This window comes from Sus scrofa, chromosome 12 (genome assembly GCF_000003025.6).
Source record: "Sus scrofa isolate TJ Tabasco breed Duroc chromosome 12, Sscrofa11.1, whole genome shotgun sequence".
In the NCBI taxonomy this organism is placed as follows: domain Eukaryota; kingdom Metazoa; phylum Chordata; class Mammalia; order Artiodactyla; family Suidae; genus Sus; species Sus scrofa.
In genome coordinates this window covers 20,039,495-20,054,414 of record NC_010454.4, presented here as the reverse complement: position 1 = coordinate 20,054,414, position 14,920 = coordinate 20,039,495, and the positions used below count along the sequence as shown (strand labels likewise).

Below are 14,920 nucleotides of genomic sequence, written 5' to 3'. Positions count from 1 at the left end.
TTGTCATATCAAATGGAAAATGTCAAAGGCTGAGAGGAGATAGAATATCAGTGAAATTCGTTTATTTCTGTTTGACAAGATATTTATGGCTTTTCTTTAACTGTTCATTTTATTAAGAGAGAACATCAGACATGGAGATTAGTATTAACCCAAACTGAGACCATCTGGGTGACCTTGACTGAGCATCAAGGAAGTAGCCTTTATTTTCCCTTAAAGTTAAATATTTCTGTTCCTTTACTAAGAGCTACACAAATAGGGCTTTCTCCACAGCTGTCTATTTTTCCATTAGAGTCTTTTTAAAAAACTAACACCCATCTCTAAACACGTTTCAACAGACTTTCCACATACCTGCACTTGAACTCAATTCTCCCAGAATACAAAGCACTCTATTTTAGTTAAAGAAAAACCCAACAGTGCACCTCTAGGCAGTCATAAGACTGCAGGAAATCTTTTATTACAAATAATTAAATCTCTCCATAAGGTCTCAAACAGTATCAAACACCATTTCATATCTCTAACACAGAGCAGAGCAGGCATTCAGGACTAGAACCAAGTGAGAAGTGTTGAATTTCAAGCTTCTGATCACATCACATGGTGACCAAAGCTTATATGTCATTTTCTCACGTTATCCAGCTGTGCATCACACATCTTGTCGTCTCAGTGGAGACAAAAGTTTCTACTTCATACTGTAAGTACAGGAAATTGAGAGACATAAAATCCAGTGAAAACACGTCACTCTCAACTCAGTTAAAAAAACAACAACAAACAAATTAGCTGTTTTGAGGGGTCAGAGGGAAAGGAAGGCATGGGGTTAAGAGTCAAAACTATGACAAAGGCTGGTCGCACTATACATGGCCTGTCGTAGCTCTGGAAATTTTCTGTCCTATTTTAAAATAAAGTGGCTTTTGTGGATTTTGTCTTTTTTGGTATTGTAAACATGTGCTATTGAATAGTACCCGATTTTAATTTAACAATTTTTTTTTTTCAAACAAAACAAACTTTAAAGCCTTTGAGGCAAACAATCCCCTAAGGAATAAAGAAAGTCATTTGTTATAAAACTGTGAGGATACCCAAGCAAGACCCCACTTAAGATTCGTCAGCATGAACTTGAGAGCTTTTGTCCACTGTTCCTCAGAGTTAAACTGGGTTTTGATGGAATAGGAGCCGCCACTGCCTCCTGTGTCTTCAATCTTGCCTTTCTCCACATCCATCCTGCAGATGGACACAGCAGAGCTCATTAGTAACTGAGAGCTGAGTTAAGTCAGTTCAGGCAAATGGGCAGGGACTTGATCATGGGACCATTCGCGTCATTTTATCTATTAAAGAACTCTTGGCGAAGAACGGTAGTGTATTTTGGATTTGCTTGAAAGCCCAATATCAAGAAGGCTGTCACAAGAGCCTCATTGTCATTGTGGAGTACAGGGCAAGGACACACACCCGAACAGATGAGAAGCCTGGAGCAGAGGGTAAGTGCCGGTTTCAGTCCTCCTCACTTGTTTTCCTAGGCATCCCTCCACTCATGGGGAGAGAAGGGAAGCAGAAGAAATGAAATTCTTTGTTTTGGGGAGACTGAAGCAGCCCAGCCTTACTCTTTAACTAAAGCCTCCATCCATTTCTGGGCTCCCACGAAATTTGAAAGCATTCCTGTATATTTCCAAGGGCGTTAAGGGAAAAAAAAAAAAACCTTTCTGAAATTGGAGAGGCTTGAGCTCTGTGCCAAGAAAATCCCCCCACATCATCTAAGTCAACATTCTTCTTCTCCAGGGACCAGCTGGTCACGATCTGTCCAGTGTTGGATCCATTTTTTGCCCATCAGTGTCAGGTGATTTTACTCCATTTTCTGCTTTCCCACCACAGATACTAGTTTTGCCTCCATTCCTACTGTCCCTTCAGTTCTCACTTTGGTCCTACTCTAGGTTCATTCAGCCCTGGGGGATACTGACCTGTAAGGAAGACAAAAACGTGTCTCGCCTTTCTCAACCTCTTCTTTGAACTGCTGCACACAGTCCAGGAAAGCCACCATCGCATGATCAAACTTGTTGTCCCAGAAAAACCGCAGCCCCCCAGAACAGTACAACGGCAGCTCCTACCCAAGAAAGAGAACTGGCTGTGGGTATGGCCCTAACACAGGCTACCAGAGATGGTTCCCAATCCTATCACTCTCTCAAGTCATATCCTAACTGTATTCCACTGGCAACAGTCACCTTGGGCAAATAACAACACACCCAGAACTGTTTCGCCATCAGTGCCCCATCCTGGTGCACACATTCTCCTCTGATCTGCCCATGTCCCTTCTTAACAAACTCTAAAAACCTTATTTACTGTACAGGCCCCAAAGAGACAAGACACTGAGCAGGACTCAGGGCTCATCTGTCTAAGAAAGAAACTAAATAATGCCATTATCAGGAGTAAACCATTTCAGAGTTCCCTGGTGGCCTAGTGGTTAAAGAGCCAATATTATCACTACTTTGGCTTGGGTCACTGCTGTGGTTCCATCCCTGGCCCAGGAACTTCCGCATGCAGTGGGAACAACAACAAAAAGTAAATCATTTTGTTACGGGGTACAAGGATTTTTGTATTCTAGCAAAAATGGAGCTTCCTAGAGTACCTTAGATTTGTCTGTCAGAGACTCCAGATATGAATGGTTTCCATAGGGAACAAGTCGATACCTAAAATGGAGATGCAGACAGAGGTGGATATAGGATTCCTCCTAAAATGATTACTGGGATGTTACAACACAGTGATTTTCAGTCTTCAACTACCCAAAGACCTCTCTTATTATTCCCACTCCTCTCCCATCTCCCCAGGTTCCATGTTTAAAAGGTTTTGTTTACTGAACAAATTACATTTATTATATAATCATCTAGGGGCCTTTTATGGATGAATGTATGTTCCCGTTTAGATTTAGAAGCAAAAACTGAAAAATAGCTCAGGAACACAAGGTTCCAGAGACAGGAAGATGGGGACCACTGCTATGGTCATGCAGTCCAAGGACTGTTTGACCAGTGGAACGAACCTGAGGCGAGGGGACAACCAGAAGCCGACAGTCTTCACAGAGAGAATACTCCGTTTGTTGGGAACAGGGGCTCTTGCCATAGTGGAAAAAAGTACTAGGCGGGAGATAGAGCTTATATCAGAGACACTCCGTACATTCAAGAAAGGACTACATTTCTTACCTCTGAAATTTCAGGCCCATCTTATTGGCCAGGGCATGGAGCAGCAACACTGTCTGGCCCCAGGCAGCATTAATCTCATTCCATTCCACGGGAACACTGGGCAGGCGACCCAGCCTGAAGTTATTGATTGTGCCAAATTGTCCACTGTGCCTAGAGGAGAAGGGCAGGGAAAAATACAAGGAGAACTTTAAACTTGGCAAAATCTAAAATTTCCTGCTCTCCCATAAAAACTGGCATAAATCTCTCTTCTTATCGCCAGATTCATATATCCAAGCTCCACTTGGTACTTTAAATACATGTCTAAAATGTGAGTCACCATCTTTCTCCCTGCTGCTCAGACGCCAAAGTAGAAACTCAGGCGTCATCCTTGAATGCTCTAGCTCCCTCCTCCGCCCCAAACCACCAGCTCTACTGATTCTATCTCCTAAACCTCTTAAATCTGTCCACCTCTCTTCAGAGTCAATTCTCCTACTCTACCTTTTCCTGTTTAGATTCCTACTGACAACTTCCCTTAGCAACAAGCATGCCCTCTTCCCCTAAGTCATTTCCCACATCACAGGTAAAAACCATCATTCACAAAAGCAAATGTACCTTTGTCACTTTCCTGCTTAAAATGCTTCAGTGGCTCCCACTGCCTTTTGGATAAAGTCCAAGTCCCTTAATGAGCCCTACAGCTCCTTTAGGAATTGGTAACTCTCCAGTTTCATATCCTGTCATTCTCTCCTTTACACTCAACCCCAGACACAATAAGCTCCTTTCAGTTCAGTAGGAGATTACCACCCCCACGTCTCTCTGTTTCTGTGCACATGATGTTCTCTCTGCCAGGAACAACCCCATCCACGTCTCAGCTTCAACAGCTTCTTCTGGGGGAAATGTTCCATGCCTGGCTGCAGCCTCCCCACATTATGCCCTGATGTGTTGCCCAGCACCCAGCTGTATTACCACCACTTCACTGTATTACAATTGCGTTACCCATCCATCTCTTCCATGAGATTGGAGCAACTGGAAGGCAGAATGTACACTGCTTGCTGCTGCCTTCCTAGTGCTTAGCGCAGTGCCTACCACGAGGTAGACGCTCAACAGAAACCAGCTGGAATGGATGAAATGTCAAATAAACGAATAAACAAATGATGCTGGGGGCAAGCAATCAGCACCAGGCAGAAGACCAGAGTTTTATGTGGCTGGAGGGCTCCGTTCCTTCCCTTTCCTTGGAAGAATGGGTGCCACTAAGCTCTAGAAGTCTACTCCCCCCCTTGTGCCCATCCCATCACAAGGAATACAAGAAACCTTCATCTAGTGATCACTCATTAGATGGGGTGATAATGTAATAGAATACTATTTCATAGGAGGTGGGCACTCTGGCTTGGTGGCCAACAACTAACATCAGGACGTGTGGCGCTTCCTAGACGCGCCTCACCCTCCAGCCCTCATTACCAAATGTGGAAGGTCGCATTAAAGACGTTGGTTTTCTTCAGTTTGTCCAGCTGCATCTGGGCATAACGCATCTGGTTTTCCACACTCTTCAGCTCATCATCCAGCTCCAGCTGTTGCCGTTTAAATTCACTGTATTCCCTTTGATACCTGTGAAGTGCCATGGTGCCCAAAGGCTGTTAGTTGGGGGCTAAAATTTCTTTCTCACCACCCCCCCTTAATGATTTCCTCCAGTGATTATCGTCACTTCTAGTTGCAGCATCTTTTACAGCTGGCATAGCTCCCAAAGGAACACACCTGCCCTGGCCGTTTTGCCTGGGAGGGACAGAAATGTCTCAGATTCCAGCTGCCCATGTGCAAAGAGGGGAGGAAAACAAGACTCTACCAAACCGGACCAGACAACTCCTGGATTTTCCAAAGCAAGGTGATTTGGATTTTCCAGAAACAAGGTGAATTAGTCAAATTGAATGTCTATCACTTCACTTCTATATGCTTATTGTCCTTTGGTCATAATTGAATGTCTATCACTTCACTTCTATATGCTTATTGTCCTTTTATTTTTTTCTACACCTGCAGCATGGAGAAGTTTCCAGGTCTGGGATCAAACCCATGCCACAGCTATGACCACACTGGATCCTTAACCCACTGAACTACCAAGGGACTCCTTTATTGTCCTTTAAATGGTTAGTATACATCATTTATAATGGAACTTGTCATACTACCCGTTGAGAAAATTAACTATTTTCTCTGTCCTTCACGTCCCCACCTTTAATTAGTTTGGACACTGTCTCCTCCACTAGACAGAGGGTTCTCTCAGGTCAAGAGCACCAATGACATTTCTGAGCTCGAAAAGAATGAACACAGGCCAATATTCTCATCTTTCCAGAGGAGAATGCTGGATTCAGTGGCTGACTTACCCAAATGAGCCCCATTCCCTACAGGACAGAGCTGTTCCTAGAGGCCTCCTTCTCGGCTCTTTCTTTCTTTCTTTTTTTAAAATTTATTATTTTTTGCTTTCTCGGGCTGCACCCATGGCATATGGAAGTTCCCAGGCTAGGGGTCAAATCGGAGCTACAACTGCCGGCCACAGCAACATGGGATCCAACTGCATCTGTGACCTATACCACAGCTCACGGTGATGCCAGATCCTTAACCCACTGAGCGAGGTCAGGGACCAAACCCGCAACCTCATGGTTCTTAGGCGGATTCGTTTCTGCTGCCCATGATGGGAACTCCTCGGCTCTCTATTTAACCAACACTTTTTTTCACTTAATCATGATGACTCTTCAAACATAAGCATCCCAACAATCCTCTGGAAACAGGGCCTGAAAACAATATGCAGGATCTGGAGCAGACATGCTGCTGAATGACAGCTGACTGCAGTTTACAAACTAATCCAACACATTCAGCTGGAAGCCACCGCCTCACCCGAAGTGTTGAGGGCAGGAAGACAGAACAGGGTGATGACTCACTGAGCTTCCTCCTGATCCAACCTCTCAGCCTCGGCCTGGACCTTCTCGAGATTTTCTGCCACTATAATACGGTTCTTTTCCACCTCTTCCAACTCCTGGATCAGCCTCTCTTCCTCTAATGCCAGCTCCCTTAGCTCCATCCGGAGCTGTTCGCTGTCATCTTCATGCATTTGCTCTAAGATCTCCAAACAGCGTCTGCCAAGGACACAGGTGGAGAATGCTTACCAGAGAGAGCCTCTTATTCCATTTACCCGAGTGGAGCACAGCTCTTGGGTAAGGGCCACGTAGTCCCAGGGCAGTGAGAGCTCGAAGACCCAGAGCTCCATTTCCCCGCCCAGGCTCTGGAGGCACTCACTTGTAGTTCTGACACTCATTTTCAGTGACATTGAGCTGAGTGTCCAGCTGGTCTAAAAGAGTATCTGTGCATTCCTCACACAGCGGGTGATCCACATCTGTCTGGCCTGACATGATGTCAAAAAGATCCCCAGTGACCTGGAAGTGTGGGAGAGTCAGGGCAGGGAGGGGCCTGGGCGACTTGCCCAACACCCACCCTCACCAGCCAGGCCCACTGCCTGACAGCCAACGAGGCCGACTTGCCTTCAGTCTTCGGCTGAGGTTCTCCATGGTGCCACCATCGGATGCCTCCCCGATCAGAGTGAAGCTGTTGGCACTTTCTGTAGACATCATCCTGCAGACAGCCCCCCGCCCACGGGCCACATGAGGGAGCAGAGAGGCCTCCTCCACCTACTACAGTGCCAGTGGCAGAGACTCTCAAGCACCGGCTGAGGGGCCTCAAGGCGCATACCCACTCCTAGCCCGACTGACCTCCCCAGGGTACCTCTCTCCTAAGGGAAGGCCATGCTGGTCACTCAGCATGAAGGTTGGCCTGGATAGACTAAGGAGTGAGAGGGGGATTAAAAACGGATATAAGTGTGTCTACAGTAGAAAAGGAAAGTGAATTAGGAAAGACTATTTTTTAATATTATACCCTTTGCCAGCCACCTTCCCATGCATCAATACCTAAGGACCTGAACATCTAACAACATTTGGTAGCTTAAAACTTTTTGAGAGCCCATCTCTTTTCTTAGTCAACCATGCTCTCAGTTTTTCTCAGTTCTTCCTCAGGAGGGCTATCGTCCCTTCCCACTGTGTGGATGGCTACAGGAAAGACCCCATCAACACTGGAAGGTGATGGGCCAGGTGTAAGGGAATGCGTCTTTTCTGGAAGAGCCAAAAGGCTAGGTGATGATTCATCTCCATCACCTGGCTCCAGGTCTCAATTTTGGGTTCAGTTAAAATGCTACTGGCCTTTGGCAAGGAACAGGGGGCTGAGGAGTAGTAGGCACCTGGCTGGGGGGATGAATCTGCGAGAGACACCATCCTGGCGAGTTTCAATAAATGGCTCCTGGGAAGGAAATAAGAGGGCATTGGAATTCTGGCAGCTTAGAGGTAGAGTCTATTTCCCCTACCAAATAGTTCCTCAGAACTATTTGGCTTTAGCCTTGACTCGTAACCACAAGACGTGAGAAACGACAGACTTAAGAAATGGGTATTACCCTAGCCAATCCTTGGGTGCAAAGGACCCCCGGTACAGACAAATCCCAAGTCCCATTTGATTTCTTTTTTTTTCTTTTTTTCTTTTTTCTTTTTGCCTTTTCTAAGGCTGCTCCTGCGGGATATGGAGGTTCTCAGGCTAGGGGTCAAATTGGAGCTGTAGCCGCTGGCCTACGCCAGAGCCACAGCAACACGGGATCTGAGTCACATCTGCAACCTACACCACAGCTCACGGCAAGGCTGGATCCTTAACCCACCGAGCAAGGCCAGGGATCGAACCCGCAACCTCATGGTTCCTAGTCGGATTCGTTAACCACTGAGCCATGACAGGAACTCCCCATTTGATTTCTTATGGGGAACAGCATTTCCTAACTATGTCAGGCTCTGTTATAGTTAAGCTGGCATTTTCTCAGCACTTACCAGTCGGGGTAGGGAAGAGAATGCCCTATATCATGTCACATGGAAAAAGCCAGAGCAGACTGCAATGAAGTTTGCCATGGCATAGAACAAAGTAGATAATTTTATCTTTTTCATACTTTGAGACAATTTATATATGATTGGAATCTTTTTTAATCAAAATCTTATGACATCTATCTTTGACAAGAAAATGATCACTCATGTTAGCACAGCTTAGAAAAATGACATGTTCTCTAACACTGACAACCCTTTCTAGCTATTTAATGCATGGACACAATTTGACGTCTGAACCAAGATACTTTAGAGACTCCAGAGGAGTGGATGTTAAGCATCAGCAATGACAACAGAAGTAAATCGGGAATGCCCTGGGACAAGGTGGATACACAGGTCATTCCGTCTTACATATAATGGTTTATAATTCTACTTCTAATAAACAAACGCCTTGCTCCACATGTTCAAATGGATGCCTCCTTCAGTAACCCTGTGACCTCAGGTGCACTTCTGCATCTCCAATGATCCACAGTGGCCTGACTGCAGAATTGTCTTTTGTTTTTTTTTGTTTTTTCTTTGTCTTTTTGCTATTTCTAGGGCCACTTCTGTGGCATAGGGAGGTTCCCAGGCTAGGGGTCTAATTGGAGCTGTAGCTGCCAGCCTACACCACAGCTCACGGCAATGCCGGATCCTTAACCCACTGAGCAAGGCCAGGGATCGAACCCACAACCTCATGGCTCCTAGTTGGATTTGTTAACCACTGAGCCACAACGGGAACTCCAGAATTGTCTTTTGTTAACCAGAGATCCCAAACGTCTGGGGGCTCTAGAAGCACCAAGTACCATGCAGAAACCCACTTTGCATTCCAGTGTGTTCATACCTCTCCTGGATTAGCCTCTTCCTCCTGGGTCTCTCCTGGTTTCACCTGGGCTGTGGCAAGTAATGGAGCTAAGAGCAAAGAAAACACTGAGTCTTTCAGAAAGAGTCTTAGAACAGAAGCATGTATAAAAGTATGAAAAAAGAATCAGAAATATCCTCATTGGCACCCTCACCTCCCCCTTTTCCTTAAAGTACAATTTACACAAAGAAGAATCTGTTGTTGTCTTCGCCTTACCCCCAATAAGTCAAATTAAAGTTTTCTGGTTTTTTGTTTTGTTTTGTTTGTCTTTTTTGCCATTTCTAGGGCTGCTCCCGCGGCATATAGAGGTTCCCAGGCTAGGGGTTGAATCGGAGCTGTAGCTGCCGGCCTAGGTCACAGCCATAGCAACACAGGATCCGAGCCATGTCTGCAACCTACACCATAGCTCACGGCAATGCTGGATCCTCCGCCCACTGAGCAAGGCCAGGGATCAAACCCACAACCTCATGGTTCCTAGTCGGATTCATTAACCACTGCGCCACAACAGGAACTCCAAGAATTGTTAAATTTTTTCGGTATAATGGTATGTCTTTAAGGAGACAACTTATCGTTCAAAAATACTAAAAATACTGAAATATTGGATCTTCCTGTTGTGGCTCGAGCAACGAACCCTTCTAGTATCCATGAGGATGAGGGTTTGATCCCTGGCCTTACTCAGTGGGTTAAAGATCTGATGTTGCTGTGAGCTGTGGTGTAGGTCACAGGTGCAGCTCAGATCCTGAGTTGCTGTTCCTGAAGCTGTGGCTGGCAGCCGCAGCTCCCATTTGACCCCTAGCCTGGGAACTTCCATATGCTGCCCCTGTGGCTCTAAATAAAAATAAATGAAAATACTGAAACATTTATATGTTTAGATTTGTTTCAAAATAATTTGGGGGGAGGGGAATGGATGGGACTGTAGATGAAACATGGTTAGCTATGTATTGATAATTGTTGAAGCTGGGTGATGAGTACACAGGGATTCATCATTAAACTTTGAAGTTTCCCTTAACAAAAGTTAACACTCCCTTTCCCCAGAATAATTTGGAAGGAACATGAGAGAACTTTCTGAGAAGATGAAACCTTTCTACATCACAATGTAGATCTAAGTTACATGAGTGTACCCATTTGTCCGAAATGTACAGCTAAGATTTGTACATTTCAATGCATGAGAATTTACCTTCAAAAAAGTGGGGGGGGTAAAAAGCAAAATAATTGAGTGGGGATGGGAGATGAGTGGAGGTATAGAGAAAACAAGAATGGCAAAAAGTAGCTAATTGTTAAATCTAGATGGGAGTTCCCGTCGTGGCGCAGTGGTTAACGAACCTGACTAGGAACTGTGAGGTTGCGGGTTCGGTCCCTGCCTTTGGTCAGTGGGTTAATGATCCGGCGTTGCTGTGAGCTGTGGTGTAGGTTGCAGACGCGGCTCGGATCCCGTGTTGCTGTGGCTCTGGCGTAGGCTGGTGGCTACAGTTCCAATTCAACCCCTAGCCTGGGAACCTCCATATGCCAAGGGAGCAGCCCAAAGAAATAGCAAAAAGGGGAGTTCCCGTCGTGGCGCAGTGGTTAACGAATCCGACTAGGAACCATGAGGTTGCGGGTTCGGTCCCTGCCCTTGCTCAGTGGGTTAACGATCTGGCGTTGCCGTGAGCTGTGGTGTAGGTTGCAGACGCGGCTCGGATCCCGAGTTGCTGTGGCTCTGGCGTAGGCCGGTGGCTACAGTTCCGATTCAACCCCTAGCCTGGGAAGGAGCGGCCCAAGAAATAGCAACAACAACAACAAAAAAAGACAAAAAAAAAAAAAAGAAATAGCAAAAAGACAAAAAAAAATACATAAATAAAATAAAATAAAGCTAGATGATGGATACAAGAGAGTTCATTATGCTATTTTCTTGACTGTATGTTTGAAATTTTCCAAATACCTTGAGATTATCTGATACTTTGCCGATAAAGAAACCAAGAAATCAAGGCTTAGAGAGGTGAAGTAACTTGCAAAAAGTCATTCAGTTAGTAAATGACTGTCAGGATTTAAATCCAAGCGGGGCGTTCCCATCGTGGCTCAGTGGAAACAAATCTGACTAGCACTCATGAGGACACAGGTTCGATCCCTGGCCTTGCTCAGTGGGTTAAGGACCTGGCGTTGCTGTGGCTGTGTTGCAGACCAGCAGCTACAGCTCTGATTGGAACCCTAGCCTGGGAACCTCCATATGCCACGGGTGCAGCCCTAAAAAGCCAAAAAAAAAAAAAAAAAAAAAAAAATCCAAGCAGGCTAACTCCAGACTTGTGAGTTTATTTACACTGCCTATTCAGGTGTTCCCTCTTGGCTTAAGGTTAAGAACCTGGTGTTGTCACTGCTATAGCTCTGGTTACAGAGCTGTGGTGTGGGTTCGATCCCTGGCCCAGGAACTTCTGCAAGTGGTGCAGCCAAAAAACAAAGCCAAAACAAAAAAACCTACCTATTCGGTCTTTTTTTTCTAGCTTTATGTCACTTCCTAGGACTTTGAGAACCTTGTTCCTCTACTTACCAGCTGGGTAAGTTATTTAACCTTTCTTAGCCTTAACCCTTCATGGGTAAAAGATAACTTTACTACTACTCCACAAGGGAGTAAAACTGTACTACTCCATAGGGGTTGCTGCAGGGACTAAACTAAAAGTAAAGCATGTAATGCACTTGGTATATGGCAAGCCCTCAACAAATGCTGTTTAATATTATATATACACATTCCTTTACTATGAAGCAACAAGAGCAGAAAACTAAGGACCTTTCCTTGCTATAGAAAGCTCTCAGGAGTACACAGTGTCAGAACTCCTCTATGTTTCCTATGAGAAAACAAAAAGCCAGAGAGATGAAGGGACTTTTCTAGGCTCAGGAGGCATGTCTATGGCAGATGTATAGTCCTTAAGATCTTCATTTCCAAAGCTGCCCACTTTCAACGATCCTGACCACCCTCTTTCCAAGGGTCCTCGCTAACCTGTAAGCTCCTGAATGGTAACACGATCCAGGATCTTGAAGCTCGTGTCCAGTTTCAGGGGCTGGCTGCAGCGCTGACACACGAAGCTCACCTGCATGGTGCTGCTGGATGTCTTAGACCCCTCCATCCCTGCGGCGGTGGAAAGGAAAGGATGTTACGGAAAACCGGCGCCCTGAACCCTCGGTCTGGGGCTCCACCTGCCTTGCTGGTGTGGTGCAGGGGTAAAATCCCCGCCCGCGCCGTTCCCTGAAGGACCGGTGGGGTACCAGGCGGACCTCTTCCGGGGTTAGCCCCAGCAAAAGCGGTTTACGACCCAAAGACAAGGAGGGTTTGCAATAGGGACTGTCAAGGTTTCCAGGTTCCCTTCCAAGGACGCGGTTCAGCCACGCATGCTCTTCACCTCGGGACCCGGAGCCCGCTACCCTGGTCCGGTCTACCGCGGGGGCATCGTGGCCGTGGGTCTACCCGGGACCAGGGCCTCCAAAATTGCCATCGCCTAGCCTTCACCTACTTCCCGGTCGGCCAGCGGAGGACTTCCGTCGGGACCGGATGTGACGTCACAGCAGCTGCCGCAGCTGAGGGTAGGGGAGTTCAGTCGCCGTCCACCCTCTCCTGTCCGGCTGCGGCATCTAGGGGCTGAGCTAGGAAACGCGGCAGGCATGGGCTGGAGGGCCGGTGCTGGGGGGCGGGGAAGTGGAAGGACCGAATTGGGAGGGAGTCAGGACAATCCATCCTTCTCTAATTTAGTTTTTAATACCTATAAAGTTATGCCCCCCCTTTTTTTGTCTTTTTAGGGACCCACCCGCGGCATATGGAGGTTCCCAGGCTAGGGCTCCAAGAAGCTGCCGGCCTAGGACACAGCTGCGCAGTCTCCGAGCTGAGTCTGCAGCCTACACCACAGCTCACTGCAACGCCGCATCCTTAACCCACTGATCAAGGCCAGGGATCGCAGCCACCTCCTCTTGGATGTAGGTCGGTTCGCTACCCGCTGAGCCACGGCAGGAAATACAAAGTTATACTTTTTTTTTTTTTTTCCTTTTTATGGCCACACGTGGGACATATGGAAGTTCCCAGGCTACGGGTCCAATCTGAGCTGCAGCTGTCGGCCGATGCCACAGCCACCCAAACGCCAGATCCGTTTGGCATCAGCAACCTGTTCTGCAGCTTGTGGCAACACCAGATCCTTAACCCATTGAGCGAGGCCAGGGATCTACTATTCGGACTCTTAACCCTCTGAGCCACAATGGGAACTCCTTCATTTTCTATTTCTTTTTTTTTCTTTTTTTTTGTCTTTTTGCTATATCTTGGGCCGCTCCCGCGGCATATGGAGGTTCCCAAGCTAGGGGTGGAATCGGAGCTGTAGCCACCAGCCTACGCAGAGCCACAGCAACACGGGATCCGAGCCGCGTCTAGCAACCTACACCACAGCTCACGGCAACGCCGGATCCTTAACCCACTGAGCAAGGGCAGGGACCGAACCCGCAACCTCATGGTTCCTAGTTGGATTCGTTAACCACTGCGCCACGACGGGAACTCCCCATTTTCTATTTCTATATAAGTTTCAATTATAATTAGGGAAAGTGGAACACTTCAGGTTGAAATGAATTATAAAATTTTAAAACTAAAACTTTTTTTTTTCTTAGTGCAGGAAAATCAATGGAACAGAATGTAGTTAAAAAATAAGCCAAGGCGTTCCCGTCATGGCTCAGTGGTTAACGAATCCGACTAGGAACCATGAGGTTGAGGGTTCGATCCCTGGCCTTGCTAAGTGGGTTAAGGATCCGGCGTTGCCGTGAGCTGTGGTGTAGGTCGAAGACATGGCTCGGATCCCGTGTTGCTGTGGCTCTGGCATAGGCCGGCGGCTACAGCTCTGATTGGACCCCTAGCCTGGGAACCTCCATATGCCGTGGGATTGGCCCAAGAAAAATGGCAAGAAGACAAAAAAAAAAAAAAAAAAAGCCAAGTAGGAGTTCCCTTTGTGGAGCAGCGGAAACGATTCTGACTAGCATCCATGAGGATGCAGGTTCCATCCCTGGCCTCACTCAGTGGGTGAAGGATCCTGAGTTGCCATGATCTGTGTTGTAGGTCGCAGACACAGCTTGGATCCTGCTTGTTGTGGCTGTGGCGTAGGCCAGCAGCTGCAGCTCCGATTCCACCCCTATCCTGGGAACTTCCATATGTGGCCCTAAAAAAAGCAAAAAAAAAAAAAAAAAAAAAAAGCCAAGTATACTAGGGGGTTTGGTATGTGATAAAGCTGGTATTTTATTTATTTTATTTTAATTTTAATTTTTTATTTTTTGTCTTTTCTAGGGCTGCACCCTCAGCATATGGAGTTCCCAGGCTAGGGGTCCAATCGGAGCTACAGCTGCCGGCCTACATCACAGACACAGCAACACAGGATCCGAGCCGGGACTGCAAACTACACCACAGCTCATGGCAATGCCAGATCCTTAACCCACTGAGCAAGGCCAGGGATTAAACCGGCAGCCTCATGGTTCCTAGTTGGATTCATTTCCGATGCACCATGACGGGAATTCCAATTTATTTTATTTTACATTTATTTTATTTTAATGTCTTTTTAGGACCGTACCCGAGCCATATGGAGGTTCCCAGCTTAGGGGTTGAACTGGAGCTATAGCTGCCATCTTATACCACAGCTACAGAGTTCTCTGCTTCTCTGATAAATTTCCTCCATTAATAGGGATTGTTTATTTAATTTTTTAATTAAAACTTTTTTTTTTCTTTTTAGGGCTGCACCAAAGCATATGGAAGTTCCCCAGGCTAGAGGTCTAATAGGAGCTGCTGCTGCTGGCCTACACCACAGCCACAGCCACACTGGGTACGAGCTGCATCTGTGACCTGTACTGCAGCTTGCCACAATGCTGGATCCTTAACCCACTGAGTGAGGTCAGGAATCAAACTGGCATCCTCATGGACACAATGTCAAGTTCTTAACCCACTGAGCCACAACAGGAACTCCTACTTATGTATTCTTTTTAACTGTGCTTTCAGC

General features: G+C 46.5%; 1 protein-coding gene across 2 annotated transcripts; it reads right to left on the bottom strand.

The window, feature by feature from the left end:
* On the bottom strand, positions 166–12,501 carry BECN1 (beclin 1). Of its 2 annotated transcripts, none has more exons than XM_013980932.2 (12): positions 12,419–12,501; positions 11,908–12,036; positions 8,922–8,989; positions 7,426–7,484; positions 6,677–6,767; positions 6,435–6,571; positions 6,080–6,274; positions 4,611–4,757; positions 3,177–3,326; positions 2,609–2,669; positions 1,944–2,086; positions 166–1,212 (listed from the first exon to the last, which is right to left on the bottom strand). In XM_013980932.2, the coding sequence occupies exons 2-12, from the start codon at positions 12,032–12,034 to the stop codon at positions 1,044–1,046; spliced, it is 1,347 nt and encodes a 448-aa protein (XP_013836386.1). In that variant the 5' UTR covers positions 12,035–12,036; positions 12,419–12,501; the 3' UTR covers positions 166–1,043.

What these genes read in the sequence shown, in the direction of transcription:
- BECN1 (XM_013980932.2), bottom strand. Translation starts at nt 12,034, where the DNA reads ATGGAGGGGTCTAAGACATCCAGCAGCACCATGCAGGTGAGCTTCGTG. An exon ending in AAGAGGCTAATCCAGGAGAG is followed by an intron (nt 7,485 to 8,921) that starts GTATGAACACAC and finishes TTTCCTTCCCAG; the next exon opens with GAGCCATTTATTGAAACTCG. An exon ending in AATGCGACCTTCCACATTTG is followed by an intron (nt 3,327 to 4,610) that starts GTAATGAGGGCT and finishes CTTCTCCTCTAG; the next exon opens with GCACAGTGGACAATTTGGCA.